Source organism: Urocitellus parryii, chromosome X (genome assembly GCF_045843805.1).
Source record: "Urocitellus parryii isolate mUroPar1 chromosome X, mUroPar1.hap1, whole genome shotgun sequence".
NCBI lineage: Eukaryota > Metazoa > Chordata > Mammalia > Rodentia > Sciuridae > Urocitellus > Urocitellus parryii.
The window spans coordinates 74,749,360-74,766,496 of NC_135547.1; the positions used below are offsets into that span (position 1 = coordinate 74,749,360).

General features: G+C 36.6%; 1 protein-coding gene across 2 annotated transcripts in view; it reads left to right on the forward strand.

Moving 5' to 3' along the window:
* Eda (ectodysplasin A) overlaps positions 1–17,137 on the forward strand; it is a 324,387-nt gene that overhangs the window by 238,214 nt on the left and 69,036 nt on the right. For both annotated transcript variants that reach the window (XM_026399991.2, XM_026399992.2), the window contains exon 2: positions 8,181–8,286. In XM_026399991.2, coding sequence (XP_026255776.1) covers positions 8,181–8,286 — 106 coding nt within the window. The remainder of the gene's footprint in view (positions 1–8,180; positions 8,287–17,137) is intronic.

Sequence of the window (17,137 nt, forward strand, 5' to 3'; positions counted from 1 at the left end):
ATTATATCATCTCTGATTAATCTGCCTGCCCTTAGTATACTTGTATCTTACATTCTATCCTGCTTAACCTCTCCCTTTGAACTTATAAACTGGTTACTGTGATTCATTTTCTATACTGATATTCCTGTGAGCCAGTCTTGGAGTTAACAATCTGCTTGCCACATATCTGTGTTCATTTCCTTGTCATCCACCTTCCAATGTTTTGTACCATTGTTTCTAGCCTTTCTTGTATCATCTGAACCTTAATTATAACCATTGAACTCTTGTCTACAATTTATTTCAGTATCTACTTGAACTGAATATGATTCATCTTTCCCTAAAATCCCCACTGTTTAATTTTCTACAATGTTTGGAACACTTTTTCCCTTTCAGAATCAATAGCCATTTGTTTCTCAATTTGCTTCTTCCTTCTATCTTAGTCTCCTCCAACAAATCCTGACTGTTGCCACTCTCTCTTCACTAACTACCTCAGTTTTATCCTTCCTCCATATCAAATCTTGAATATTGCTGTTTAGGTCTCCACTGAAAATGGAATGGATTTTGTGGAATGCTATGGACAGTAAAATGTTGGACAGGGGTGGGGCAGGGAATCCTATTTAAACTAAATGGACTGTACAGGCAGTCTCATTTTGCTCATAATGCTCTTCCAGCCGACATCGGTTCGGTTCATAAAGGTAAACTGTGGCATTGTTAATAAAAATTTTCAAGATCCTTTTAAGAATTTATAGATTTTTATCTGTACTAATGTTTTGGAAATCCAAAGCTCAACTAATTTTTTAAAGTTGTTTCTATTCAGAAATGATAGAATTTACTGATTTGCAGTTATAAGTGGAAGTATGTTTTTCTCCAAAGCACCTTTCACTTTAAAAGTATGAAGGTTGCAAACTAAGCAGACACTCCCAAGGCAGAGCAGTGACATCTAGTATATATTTCTGCCCTTCATCTTATTCAAAGATATCACAACTGATTTCGCCCACACTCAAGGGAAGCAAATCCTAAATCTTCCATCAAGAGTCCTTTCTGTCTGACATATATACAAACTGCTTTTTGATTTGTGGCTTCAGCTGCTATTTGTATAGCCTGTCACTGTCTGTATTTCTGTATTCAACTTGTGGTCAGCTGAAAGCCTTTGCTCAAAAAGAGTTTCCAAATTCCACATTGCTGCATTCCAAGCTGGTCTCTGCTGCTGTTTTTCCCAGCAGCCCACAGCTATGTCATGTTATTTGAAGCTATGCTTTTCTGCATCTTTTAGAGTATTTCTTATGCTACCCCTGCTTGTGGTTATGCCATAAAACTCATCATACCAAAGATGGTTGGGTATCTTTCTGTCATTGCATCTCTTCACATGTCAGCAATGAACATCACTTTAATGCTGATAGACCAGCTGACTTCCAGAATCTCAGTAGTGGTGGTCCTCTCTTGCCATTTCACATTAAACATGACTCTGGCTCCAACAATAAAACAGATCAATGAGGTAAATGTGACATCTGTAGTGGTTGTGAATTTTCAAAATTTATGCAAAACCTGGACACAACTAGTATTATTCACTGGTGAGAATTCAGTAAGCTTTTGTTTTTCTAGTTCTATTTTGTATGTTCAGGAAACAGAAAGTTGGAAGAGAGGTCTATTTCACCTCTTTGCATTAGAAGTTATGTATTTATGATAATTTGCCTTGCCTTTTGCTATGTATCTTAAACAGATTTCACCCTTATCCATAGGACAAGTCCATACCAACTCTGAATCTAAAAGTATATATACCTTGGAGGAGCTTACCTATAAAGGGAAGAAAATTAATATTAAGTTATAGGAGGTATTATTTGATAAATGATACATGATTTATACAGCCCCAAAATGCACATTAAGAAAAGCCAAAGATTGGGCTGGTCTATAGTACAGTTTCACACTGATACAATTACCAACTCCTCAAACAAAGATACTGTTCTTTTTTATTTTTATATTTCTTATTTTGTTTTCTACTTTACCGTCACTTGCATTGTTATACAGTGATTTTTAAGTTAAATTGTCTAGGAAGCAGGATTCAGTGACTGCTTTTAGCTCTGAATATGATGGAAAATGTTGGTTGTGTTTAGCTTCCATGTTGAGCTTTTCTACATAATTTTAGAAATCTCTCAACATATCAACAATAGAGGATAGCAAGCCCTGGCACTCACATGAGAGATATTCAAGGTGCCAAGTTCATTTGGAATTTTTGCTGATTGCTTCTACTTCTACCCCCATACTGCCAGTGGCAGTTCTCATGGGATGCTGTGATCATCATTGAATGTTCTTGTTTGTTCACTCCCAGCAACTGGCACTCTCTGTTCAGCAACCAACACACACTGTGCTTCTCATTGCTATGTTTGAAACCTTACTGTCTCCTATTATGTAGTGCTATCTTCGCACTACATGGAAGCACTGTATTATTTTCATGTTCATCTATGTGTGTGAAAGATGGTGTCTAGTTCAGCACTCTCCATATGGTAAGCACTCAGTGTTTGTTCAGATGATAACCTTTTGAATGAACCCTTTCTACAGACCTTTTGTTGACAATCAGAGCATGTTGAATTAAGGGTTCTTAATAAGATTAGAAGTGTGTTCAGTGCCACCTTTTGTATTCATTTTATATCCATGACATATTAATAAGCATTTGGACAACCCTACTTCACTCATGCTCATATCTTGCTTTAGTAGGATCACTTGGAGATTTTGTTGAATATTTCAGGGCCTAAATGCTTCTATTTTATTTGAAGGTCCAAGATGATTGTTGATAGTTGATGGTGGTGATGGCAGTGGTTGAAATAAGAAAAATAGATCAGTTATTGATAAATATTAAAAGTGAAACTTCTTTCAAAATAGGCAGTTTGATGATTTTACAAGATCTGGTACTGGTATGTACTTGCCTCCTATTGAGAGAGATGAAGTACCAATTTCTACAAACAGATTAACTCCAAGAATAACAGAAGAAAAGGTGAAAACACTGACTATGCAGGAGACCTATTTTACCAGGAAAGAAAAAATAGGTCTTAGCCTTCCTGATCTGTAGATAATGAACTGATTGAAAATTAACAATATAGCGGTTTCTTAAAGTGTGATTCAAGGACTGCCTGTGTCAGAATCCACTAGTAGACAAGTTTAAAAGTCAGATTCTAGGGTCCAACCTCAGGCTTCATCAGTCTAATTTGTGGGAGAGGAAAGTCTGGGATTCTACATTTTCTTACACGTGCTTAGTGATTCTGAGCACACCAAAGTTTGAATACCACTGAATTATAGGGTTTCTCAGTCTTTGGATTTCATTGATTTGTTTCCTGCCTATGGCATATTGAGTCCTTAGCCTACTTCTATATGATGGTCTCCAAAAATAGGTCCAATTAGGGTCAGATAAAATTCTGACTTTAAGGAATGGATTGGTGATAATATGTACTATAGTTTGAATGTGTCCCCTTCAAATTCAGATGTTGCCAATAAGGAGGTATTAAGAAGTAGGGCCTTTAAGAGGTGCATAGGCTATGAGGGCTCCTCCCTCATTAATAGGATAAAGTTCTTCATAAAAGAGGCTTCCTGAAGTATTCAGCTCTCTTGTCGTTTCACCTTCCACCATGTGAGAAGATAGCATTTCTTCCTCTAGAGAGCACAGCAATAAGGCACCATCTTGGAAGTAGAAAACAGCCCTCACCAGACAACCAAATGTGCCAGAACCTTGGGGGACTTCCCAGCCTCCATAACTATGAGAAAATAAATTTCTGTGCTTTATAAATTACCCAGTCTCGGGTATTTTGTTATAAAAGCATAAATGAACTGGGGTAGTTCAGTTATTCTTTTAATAGACATGTATAAATTAGGGGCCTACTGTGTGCCAGACCGAGGGTTTGGCACAAGGTATAAAATTATGGATGATGTGTGGCCCCTTCTCTTAAGAGGCTTGTGAGTCATGTCGTATGAATCATCTAGAACAATCAAGTTCATTAACCATGAAATAGAAATGAATTAGATTCTTTCTATGTCATATAAAATGTACCCAATAATTTTGTGGGTTTAGATATTAGGGAAAAATATGTTTGTAGTAATATCTGGAGAGTCAAATAGCAATAATGGATGTATCCCTCATATCTCACTGCTAATGAATTGTTTCCAGCTGAGATCCCTGTAATCTGCAGGTGCTGTTTACCATGTAATTTTACCATAAGAAACAAGGGTGTAATCACTTAATAAAGTGTAAAGAATTAGATTTTTTCCCCCTTGAGCAAAATTCCTGGCTGTGGCCAACATTCCTGATGCCTCCTCCCTTGTGCAATAGGAAAGCAATATTCTAAAAGAGAAGGCTGTTTTGTTCATATTCTGCAACTTGCCTCTGGAGGCCATGCTAATGAATGCAAAACTAAAGCTAGAATCCTAGACTCCTTGTATGAACAGCAATTGATTTTTGTCTTTACCATTATACTATATAGAGGATAGTTTATCCACCTACCTCTGAGACTCAAAGCACTGTGAATAGGGAATCTCTTTCCTTTGAAGCAGTATATTGTATTGTTTTTCTCTGTATTTTATTGAGAAAATAGAAACCATTCAAAGCATTTTCATATACAGGCATTCCCCTTCTAATGAACACTTGACTTATGGATATCTTGTATCCATCAACAGCATCTCTTGAGGGACTTTTGAGATATTCCTACTACACATGGAAGCTGGAGTTTTTTCTGCTGTCTGGAGAAGTTTGTTTCTCCCTCATCCTTCTTGTTCTGGGAGCTTGAGTTCTCACAACCTGTCATCAGATACTTTGGAACAGTAACTACATGAGCATCTTGTCTCACTATCACCACCAGGACATGAGGTGCATAAGGCCCTGCCAGACCTCTTATAGGAACTGCACTCATGAAGGAGCCCACAGACTATGAAGGAACCTCTGGAGTTGTACTTGGTGTGTAGCATGGAGGTTCTCCATTTACATTTTTAAATCCCCTTTCCCTAGGAATAACATTATCCTTTACCCACATAGAACTTGGTTAGATGATAAATTCATGTATTCATATTGCACCCAGGAATCAAGTAGTAAATGAATGGTCGCTAGGCCACCAGAGAATATGCATTTTACTTATTGTAAAAGCCATTCAAATTCACTCTCACTGCCTTTTTATTCTGCTTTTACATGAATCTGGTGAGTTTTAACTAGATATCAAGACTATAGCAAATTATAAGCAGCAAATTTGAAGGGACCACAAAAGATGTTACAGGTAAGGGAAGTGAAATCTGATAGTTTACAGCGAGATAACATTAAAAAGAAGTTTAAGAATTCAAAACCAACCACAGTGAAACACTAATTTATATCCACCAGAATGGCTAAAATTAAAATTACTGATAATACCAAGTGTTGGTGAAGATGCAAAGTATTAGGACTCTTGTATGTTGCTGATGGGTATATGAATTGGTACAGTTACTCTGAAAAAAATATTTTCGTACTATCTTATAGTAGACACATATCGTGTAACCCAGAGTTTACATTATAGGTGTTTACTCAAGAAAAATTAAAACATATCTACACAAAGACCTATACATGGAGGTTCATATCAGTTTTATTTATTCTAGACCAAACTGGAAATAACCCAAATGCCCATCAATGAGTGAATGCATTTTAAAAAATGATAGAGGCATACAATAAAATATTGTTCATCACTAAAAAGAATGGACTACTGATACATGCAACAATGTTAATGACTTCAGACATTATGTTGAAGGAAGAATCATATTCATATGTATAAAAATTATTTTGTAAGATGCTAGTCTAGAATGAGAAAAATTAAGATATGATGATGGAAATAAAAAACTGGTTGCCTGGGACAGGTACTGGAGAATGACTAGAAGGTGCACAAAGGAAAATTCTGATGTGATAGAAATGTTCTGTATCTTGAATGGGTGGTAGTTACAAAGATATATACATTTGTCAAATCTCTTCAAACTGTATGGTTAAAGTTCATGCATTTTATTATATGTAAATTTTACCTCAAATTTTCATAAGGTACAGAATTTTAGAAAAGGAAAAAAATCCTTCGGATGATCACTGCCATAGGACCAAGTCTAAATTCCCTTAACATTATCTAATTCCATAAGATACTGAACAACCCTTGGTTCATTTCTCACAATTCCTCCCCACCTCCTAGCACTTATTCTAAACTATTTATAGTCGCAAAAACTGCTATTCTCTGTTTTTACTCTGGGTCTTTAAAGCACAATTCTCCCTTTGCCTGAAATTCCTTTTCAATTTTGCATTTATCCTGAATCCTTGACATCTTTCAGGATCAAATAGGTAGTACCTCTGCCAGGAAGACTCATCTACTCCTGGTCTGTATTGGGTGCTTTCCTTCTTACTCTCAGAGAACCTTAATCTCCTCTCTAGCAAAGCATTACTGTAGTTGTAATAATAATGAACCCCCTCAATTATAGTGGACTGGGGCCATTTAGGGTATGGGCAAATAATCTTCCACATATTCAGTGAGCCCTAAATTAAGACTAATTTCTATTCAATGTAGTTGAAGTAAGTTTCAGCATTCAAAAGTCTTCAAGAAAACTCTTCTATCCAGAATGACTTATAGAGTTGCAAATGATTGAGATTTTATTATAAAATAACAGTCTGATTTTATGGTATTATTAGTACATTAGTTTATTTATATTGCGGACTAAGTAACTTTCTGTGGATCTAGCCAGACATCATTATGTTGATTCTGTGGGAAAATGCATTTTACATTCCAAACAAGTGACTCAGAAATCCTGCTCAGTTGAACCATGTAAAATTGCTGATATTCAACCATTTTTGATATAAAGAAGTGGCAGTTTCATATGGTTCAATCTAAATACATTTTAAAATGCAATCCTATTGATCAATTAGAGATTACCCGTATATTCACCTATTAATTTGATATTTAACATATTAATGTACCCTCCAAGATGCTAACCCTAAAAAAATGCTAACCCTGCACCTTAAGGCTATTGGATATAAATGTTTCATATAAACAGTAAATCACAGGGCTTTAAACAAAGTTTGTATGGAATGTTAAGGCTTTCTGGGGTTCAACTCATTTTTTACAACTAATAAGAGATGCAAGAGACATGATACTCTGGAATTGTTCTTTTTGACACTAGAATAAAATGTAGATTCATTTTATTTCAGTTCATTCTTTTTTCAGTTTCAAACTAACCTATCTATTTTGATGATTAATTTTTATAATAGTAATAGTGAACATTTAGTGAGTGCTTGTTACATGCTGATAAGTGCTGTGCTAATCCTACAACTGCTTTATGAGAAAGGAACTATTATCCCTATTTTCACATGAGGAAATTAAAGCTTATATGACTTGTCTAAGATTACACAGCTAGTAAGTTGTTGATTCAGGATTAGAATAATTCACAAATGAAACTTTGTTTTATTATGAGAGACAGTGATTATAAGACAGTAGAGGAACAAGTACCAAAATTAATCTTTCCTTTTCTAACCATCATATTTTATTAGGATATATTATTGTATGACAACTTAGTAGTGGAGGAGGACAAGTAAACTTTTCCTTAAAAATTATTAAATAGGGTAAATAATCTACTTATTTACATGATCAAAATTATTTTTTTAGACTACAAGTGTTGTAGGAGTCTAGGAAAAAGAAGAAAATAATTTTTCACTTTGTTATGAGTAATTCCCACAGAGTGTTGACATACAGGGTACCTCAGTACCAAACCAAAGTACAGCATAAACAGGAATATGACAAAATCAGAGGTCTACAATAATGAGGTCCAAAGAGGAGTAGCAAACTCAAGTCTAGTTCTGGGCAAGCATCATTATTAGTATATATGAGGAGAGTTAGAAATTTGGGGCTAGGCCCTCTGAACCCATGGACACTTGTGACCTGTTGTATCACTCACTAGATATTCAGGGAAGAAGAGAGGGGATTCAGAAATTAACTAAAATTTTATGCCTTTGTGGTTCAAACAATAATGGTATCAAAATTAAAAGCATTTGTATAATGCAGGACAAGATAGGGTCAGGCTTCAGATATGTTGACTTTAAAGTAAAGGCAGACCTTCTAATGAAAACTAGTTGCTTTTTGTGCTTTCATTTTTTTGTTTGTTTTTTTTTCTTTTGATGTTGGCTATGGCTGACTAGGGTCAACCTTTCACTCATTTACTTGTTATTTGCACAGATGGCCCTGCTGAATTTCTTCTTCCCTGATGAAAAGTCATACTCTGATGAGGAAAGTAGGCGTGTTCGCCGCAATAAAAGAAGCAAAAGCGGTGAAGGAGCAGATGGTAAGTCTACTCAGATGATCCTTTGTCACTTCTGAGTTATCTCTTAATAAAAACACCCTTCATCATCTCATATATTGTCCACAGATCCAAGGTCACAGAAAATTTCTCCAGCCTAATGTACCAAAATATCTTTGACATAGAACTGATATATACAAGGATCCTCCCTCCTCCAACTCCAAATACCTTCAGCACTTTCTCAGCATGTCTGAGAACCAAAGCAGCATTTGTGTCTCTCAATATCACCCTCCATAAGGACCTCCTCTGTCCTGGGGACATCCCACATCTTCTAGGGCCACCAAAAGGATTTGGTCATATTTTTGTAATTGACAGAGTGTTTCACCATGCTGACACTTACATAATTGCTTCATTCCAATAATAATCATATCAATGTTTATATCTGCTACTGTGTCCAAATCTAAAGCTTCTAGAACTAGTCTTTAAGTTCCTTCAGGATAAGGATTCATTTCTCTTTCTATAACCTCAGAATCTGGCTTCGTATCTGGCTCACTATTGGTGTTTGTAATGTAAGTTGGTGATGTTCACTGCCCCTTCACCAAAGCAGTGTGGTGTAATAGTTTTGAGTTAACTAGCAGTGCATTTGGTGGGACATAACCAAATGCTGAGCTAGCTCCTGGGCAGGTTCTTTGAATCCTCTTATTTCAAAATTATCATGTGACAGAATGCTACCCCTTTGGCACAAGGGTTTATAGAATGCATAGCTCTGGGCTGCTGCAAAGCCATCTGGATTCAAAGACAGCATGTGTCTGGCTACATCTGCCAATGATATGTGTCTGGAGGGGGTTACAAAGCAATATGATTTTGTAAAGATGAAAATGAGATTTTTAAGCTGACATTTGTCAATGTGAGTAAGGTCCAGTGGTGAAGCAGTTCCAGAAGGTGGGAGTTGTTGAAGAGATGGGGCCAGGACTTTGTCAGCAGAGGCAAGAAGCAGAACTGGATGAAATCTGAAAAAGAACTCAGAATAAAGATCCTGTAATAAGAAGACAGAACAATAAGACAGGTAGGGTTTTCTAGTCAGTGAAGGTGTCAGCGGCAATAGGTCTTTTAATGGAGAACTGAACCAATAGGGCTGTACTCTAGAGAAGACAATTTACATACAATTGATGTTCAATTTCAAGTCCAAGAAACAAAAAGTAACCATTTTTTTACCAACTTGTAGCCAGTTTCTTAGAAGCCTCTTGCTAAATAGAACCTGGGGACTGACAGTCATTATCCCTTTCATCTCATAATTATCCCATCTTCTGTTGCATGTAAATCACTCCATCTTTGGTTTTTCACCAGAGGCTCTTCCCCATACCACCAAATCCTTCATAATTCCTGGTTGCTGAGGAGAAAGAGATAAGAGTGAGCTTGTCTTTTACAGTCAGGATTGTCATTCATCCCTCTCCAAGTGGAAAGTCAAAGGGTTTCTAAGGTTTACCTCTTCATCTAACCTTTCACATTTTCTCTTTAAGAAGACAATTTCCTCCTTTTCCACTAATCACTTTATCTAAACCTGGCTACCAACATCTCTAATACTAATCTTCCTTAGAGTGTTTATTCTGTCTTGATACAAAACAGTTTCTCTCTCTCTCTGGTGAAGACCAAAGTCTCTCATTAATAGTTAGCACTTCTTATCTGCTTCCCTCCTGATCTGAATATCTACTTTGTGGTCACTCTGTGCCAATGACAAGTTTATCATGCCATCCATGTATTTTTCATTACTGAGTATAGCTGGGAGGAATCCAAACACACCTTAAGAGTTAGTGGTATAGAATGCCTGAGGATCCTGGGATTTGATTGGTTGTTCAGCCTTTCACATGGGAGGCTATGTTACTATTTCTTATTTGTGATGAGTGGCCCAATGAGTTAAAATTGAATGAGCCAATCCAAATTTCCTCTTCTTTTAAACCATTTATGTTATCCTCCTGAATATATGCTATATTTATTCAATACATTCTTCAAATATTTGTTGAGTAAATTCAGCACCATATATACAGTAGAATAGAAATGCCATTTGAGTTTAATTTGTGTTTGATTAACTTTTATATCCCCACTGCCTTGAAAAAGACCTGGCATATAATAGGCTTTCAATAAATACTTCTTTTTCCCCCAAGGAGCTTTGCTTCTAGTGCATAGACAAACAATAAACAAAGTTGGTGATGATAAGTACCATGAAGAAAAATACAGCCAAGAAAAAGGATAAGAGAGCAATGGGGTATGCTGTAAGGGGATCAAGGATGGGCTCTGTGATAAGGGAACATAGGAGAAGAGACTTGAGTGAAATGAATGTCCAAGCCATGTGGATTTCTTGGGGAAGAAGAAACAAAATGCAAAAGCTCTGAAGCACATGAATGATAGGTTCCAGAAAGATTAGAGAAAGCAAGAGGGAGAGGGAGGGATGTAAGGTCAGAGGCCAAAATGTAACCTCTAATCTTATGGGCCATAAGGAGTCTGGCCTTTTATTCTGCATCAGATGTGGAACCACTGGAGGACTTTGAACGAAAGAGTGACAGGATTTGACTTGTGTTTTAACAGAGTTCTTCTGACTACTTTATTGAAAAGAGGTTCCAGAAGGACAGAAGCACGGAGAGTCATTAGGGAGAGAGTAATCCAGGTACAAGATGATGGTAGTTTAGACCAAGGTAGAGGTGGTTGGGTGGTAAGAAGTGTGATTGGATTCTAGAGAGATTTTTTGAAGGAATGGATGACAGGATTTTCAGACGGATTAGAAAAAAAAGATATGAGAGGCAGAGAAGAGTTTAGAATGACCCCAGGGTTTTGGATTTAAGGAACTAAATGAGTAGAATTGCCATTTCTGACATTTGGAAGAAGAGAAAAGGTGAAGTATAGAGGAATATGGGGAAAGAAGTAAGAATTTAATTATGTCCATTAAATTTGCCTATTAGCCCATTGGATGTATGTTTACAATGTACATCACTGTCTCAAGACAGTGAGCTGACTTGTATTCAAATAAAGGGCTTCTTATTGAAGAAGTGAGTTAGATTGTAAACTGTTCTGAACAGAGTAAGAGATGGTAATAGTAAATCAGAAAGAAGTAAGTAAGTTCCCCCCCAAAAAATGAACAAACAAACAAAATATATGCCAAGGAGTTGAGGGAGTCTACCAGGCAGTAATTCTAAATCCACAAGTTACTTGATATGTTATAATAAAAATTTAGCTGTCCATCTCAAGTTTCATTACAAGTGTCAAAGAAAATATCATTTGTCTTGAAGAGTTAAGAAATGGTTTCAGGAAGAAAACGTTTTTCAAAGGTCAAAAATAGAAACACGTTTAAAAGAGAACAGGAAAAGTCAGTTCTAGTTCCATGTATTTTTTTTTATCTGTTACTGTCCTTTTATTCCACTTAAGTTCCTTCACTATTTTATTGATAACAAGCCTTCTAGACAGTAACAGAAGGAACACAAAGATGAATAAGGCCTCAGAGATACTTACAGCTTAGTAAAGGAGCAGACATTTATAGGCAACAGGTAAGAATGAAGCAAAGATGTTGAGAGCCATAGCTGAAAGGGGCCCCAGTAAACTTCCAGCTGCCAGCAAACTTCCAGCCGCCAGCTGATGATTGGCTCACAGCGGCCCCAGCAAACTTCTAGCTGCCAACTGATTGGCTCCTCTTCGGTGATGCTCATTGAGCTGTTTCCCCGCCCTTTCAGACCACGGAGCTGCTCATTGGGGGACTTTTTTTGCCTCTGCCCACACTACCCAGCCAATCAGCCTCAAGAGCAGGAGGAGTGGGGGAGGTGGGGAGGCTTGTGGGAAGCCGGTGGTGGCAGTTGGGCTCTGAAGGTTTTTCCTGAGGAGCTGTGTGGTTTGGTGTCTGTGTGTTCTAAAAATAAAGTTCATTTCTTCCCCAGCAAACTTCCAGCTGCCAGCACAAAGGTGGGGTGGTGAATTGGTTCCTGGCATTTTACCTAATATGAACCTGTGAATAGAAGACACTCAGACATTTATCAAATGAATGACTAAACAAACAAATGTGGGGTCTAGATTTTATATCTAAAAACTATAGTTATTAATCTTAACAATCTCTGCCAGGCACAGTGGTTCACACCTGTAATCCCAGCTGCTCAGGAGGCTGAGGCAGGAGGATCGCGAGTTCAAAGCCAGCCTCAGCAAAAGTGAGGCACTGACAACTCAGTGAGACCCTGTCTCTAATAAAATATAAAATAGGGCTGGGGATGTGGCTCAGTGGTTGAATGCCCCTGAGTTCAATCCCCATACCAAAAAAAAAGCTTAATAATCTCTACTAATGCCTGGGAGAAAAAACATGAAATGGCTAATTAATAAAGAAAGAGGAAAGGATATGGTGACTATCAGGAACTTGCATGGGTTCACCCAGAATAAATCTGGCTGCAGAAGGCCATTTCTTTTTTTCAATGGACTATTTATTTAACTAGTTGATAGGAAGCATAGCATAGGCAGTCTAACTAGCCTTCACAAAAAAAGGTCAGTGGCTATGTCCAGGGTGTATCCAATCTTTCTGACCCACCATTCAAGAATGATGGAATTCATTTCAGTTTCTCCTTTCAAATTACTCTATAAATGAAGGCATTGACCATCTAAGCAGGAGTCCCAAACACAGGGTTAGTTCCCCTCCATTATAAATCTTGGCACTTTATAACTTCAACTCCTAGAAAACAAGTGAATTTCTATTTCTTTTTTAAATCTTTTTCGTTAATTAAAAAAATAAATGACAGCGTATGAATTTCTGTTTCTTTACTACACATCTACCTTAAATTCATGACTCTTGTCTTGGGTTGGTCAGAATTGATAGTTGCTAATTATATGAGGCCTTTTGGTAATTATTATGCAAGAAAAGCATGATCTCCTCTTCACATTGTGCTCAGTCACAACAATTCCAGAAAACTGTGGCAAGATTTCCTGCTGAGGTCCATCCTAGTGATATATTTCTGAAGTAATATCAGCTCTAAGTGGCCTGCTTGGTCTCTCCTTCAGGCTACTTCATGAAATGTAGAACATATTCAGGAGGTCATAAGGTCTTGGAATCAGATAACATGAATCCTGAATTCCCAAGAAGGTAGTTTCCATATTTTACAAGTATTGTAAAAGCATCTGATCTTTTCCTGTAGAACATCTTCAAAAATCAATCAAAATATTTTTATCTCTCCACACCCACCTGTCTCCAGTGTTTCTATCCTAATAAGGGAATAAAAGTGCAACACTGTATAATAGAAAAGGTACTGGACCAAGTTGCAATATATGGATCCTAGTCCTGATGCCCTTGCCACCTTACCACTCATGTGACTTTGGAGAAGTCATATCCCTCTGAGTATCAGTTTCTTTGTCTATAAAATAGTGATAATTAATGTGGCTTACCTCATGAGATTGTTGTATTAATCAAAATATTAGAAAATATTAGTATGCCAAAGTACTACAGTAATCATTAATTGATATTATTATAAAAAAAAGAACAAATAGTATGGTGTCCCAGACATCTGGAGGCACTCATATATTCATTAATATATGGTCAACCATTATAATTTCTACACTTACGTTCTCTTTCAGCAGATTAACTATTCTTGTTCCTTCTGGTGCTATATAAGCCCATAGCAAGAAGACTTCAAGCCTCAAACTATGGCCTACCTCATCACAACAAATGGCCACATCTGCACATCTCTCTGTGTAGTCTCTTACTCTTTCTTGCTGGCTTATATAAGTGTCCCTTTTTAGTATCTCTCAGAATTTTTTCTTCACAGTTCTCTTTACTTTTGGACAGATCAAAAAACTTAGTATTCTTTTCTACCATTTTAAAAGTGTAAAGAGATAAATAAGATTGAAATATACCCTTTGTCCCTATTTCTTAAAAATAACAATGGAATGGGGGATAACTACTATTAAATTGATACAATGAACATGAAAGGCTATGGTGTCAAAGAAAATGTGTTCTGTCTGTACAAATGTTAGCTAGAATTAAGATTGCCCTCATTCTAGTAGACATCACTGTGCTATTACCAAATGAGAGACTAAAATCATTTTGAGAACTGATAGATTTTCTGTGGCTTGTTAACAATACAACATTAAAGCTTTTGAAAGTTTACCATGTGTGTAGACTTGAGGATGATTTTTTATTTCAGATGTATAATCCCCAATATTGCCTGAGGGTCATGGATGCCAACAGCTTAAGTGCCCAGAAGAGATCACTCTAGAAAGTGACTTTATATCAAATAAGACAATAAGTAAGCCAAAATGTCTTAGCTTGCTTATACACCAAAATACCTTTCAAAGCCATACTTTCATTGATGGAACTAGCCCTGCAGTAAATGTTCTCAACAGGCTATCAACACTGACACATGGTTCACAAGCATTTTTAGAATACCAAGTATTTTAGCCATGCACAGTGGCACACTTCCAGCAACTCAAGAGACTGAGGCAAGAGGATCACAAGTTTGAGGACAGTCTCAGCAATGTAGAGAGACCCTGTCTCAAAAAAAAAAGTTGAAGAGACTAGGAATGTATCTCATGGTAAAGCCCCTGGGTTCAATCTCCAGCACCAAAAAACAAAATAACTATTTTAGAATATCTAGTAAGACATTGTGGTAGGCCTTTTATTGATACAGCTACCAATCTCCTGTTTCTTAGTACCTAAGGCCTAAATTGAACTAGAAATAGAGGTTAGTGAAAGTTTAAGCTGCTTAGCAATATTTATGGTTTTTTTAGTTACAAAAATAATACTCATTGGAACAACATTACAAGCAAGAGCTGAGCTGGGTGTGATGGTACAGACCTGTTTCACCAGTCACTAGGAAGGCTGAGGTGAGATGATCACTTGTGCCTAGGAACTCAGGACCACCATAGGCAACATAACATAACCCTATCAAAAAAAGTAAATAAATAAGAAGGCAAAAAATACAGAATCAGGTAAGGTAAAATGGGAACATGCCATCTCAATTATAAAAGTGTCATAAAGGTAAGGCCTTTTGGCAGTATCTCTTACTTACCTAAAGGAGATGAAAGACCCAGTTGATCTGAGATTCTCTAAAGGTACTTCCACTCTGTCTCTATTTCAAGCTTCTTCTAGATGTTTGTTTTTCAGTATTAAGGAGAGTGCTGAACTCTAAGCCAGAAGACATGGATTCTAATCCCAGCCCTGCCATTAGTAATTATAACAACAATCTTATTTCACTTCTCTCATCATAATTTTTAAAAAAGGGTTACACTAGAATTAGTGATTCTCAACTATGGGGTAAGATATTCAAATCCATATAAGGAGTATTTTTCAAAATATACATGCCCCTAAAAATTCTGACCATTCTACACCCCACTAAGGAAACTTTAGTAAGGTAGGTGCGGTTACTGATGAGAATATATCATATCCCTCAGATGCATTAGGATAAGAAAAAGATGTTGAACTACTGGAAAAGATGGTCTAATTGTTTCCTTTCAATTCTGATATAATTTGTTACTAACTATTCCTGATAGATGATGTCTGAATGATTAAATACTCAGGTTTTCAATTTGGATGGTCAATGAGCCTTTTCATTAGCATCCACGAGAAGGCTCAGTAAGGATTAAGAGCATGCAAATGATTTCAAGAAGTGAAGGCTAAGAATCTTAATCTGTTGGCTAAGTAGTGAAGTGTTAACTCCCTCATGTATGGCTTCTCAAAATATCATAAGTAATTATTGGTGTGTAGCTAGAAGATACCTGTCAGCTCTATAGTGTATTACTATGCAACTCTGCCTTACTTTGGATTTTACTTCTTGACCTGCTCAGTTTCTTTGGTCTGAAAGGTAAGGAACTACCACAGCTGCTTTGTTTTTTGTTTTGCATTCATTCATTTATTCAATGAATGTTACTAAGTACTACCTGATTTTGAATCACTGTTTATTGATGACTTCTCCAGACATTAGGGACACAGTGGTGAACATGATTAGACCCAACCTCATCAAACTCACAATGGATGATTTTGTGAGTGTTACAGTGGGGTAGGTACATGGTGCTATGAGGCACATGTTATCCATTCTACACTTGGGATCTCAGGGAAGGTCACCTAAAGGGTAACATCTAAGCTGCAACATGAAAGACGCCAGATTTAGTGAGCCAAATGAATATCAGAGGGAAGAGTGCCCCTGGAAATACCTACAGAGAATATACATGTTAAAAGGCTTAGAATAAGAAGAGAGTTTGGCTCATTTAAATAATGGAAAGAAGTTTATATTGTTAGAGTACAGAGATCTAAAAAGAAAGTGATGATAAATGAACTGGCCAACAGGGTTCAAATCATGCTGGACTTGAAATCCATTTTATGGAGCTTAGAAACTATCCTAAAGGCAATGGGGAAGCACAAGATCAATGTCAAGAATAGATTATATGGCTGATACCTTTAAATGCTAAATGCACATGATCTGAACCAGCAATTTCACTTCTATTTATAGATATACTCACACATGGAAAATCATTTGTCAACAAAGATAATCTTGCTGTACAAGTGGTAATAGCACAGGATTGGAAATAAATGCTCATTATTTAGGACCTGATTTAATGGATCATGAAAACCTGTAACTGGTAGTGTTGGTTGCTCTGGGGAAGAAACCGAATTTGGAGGCTGGGGTGGGAGGGAAATTACTTAATTTCCATGTTTTTTGACTTTTGAATTTCTGAACACATGTATGTTCTACCAATTTAAAATAAAGAAATAGATAAAAATTTATTTTAAAATATAAATAAAATGAGCATGATATGTATTTTTCTGCCAATACTGAAATACATTAGCAAAAATTTTATAATATAATAATGTTGTATGCTAATTAGGAGATAGAAAAATTCATATATATTGCTGGAGAGGATATAAATTGTTACAATCATTTCG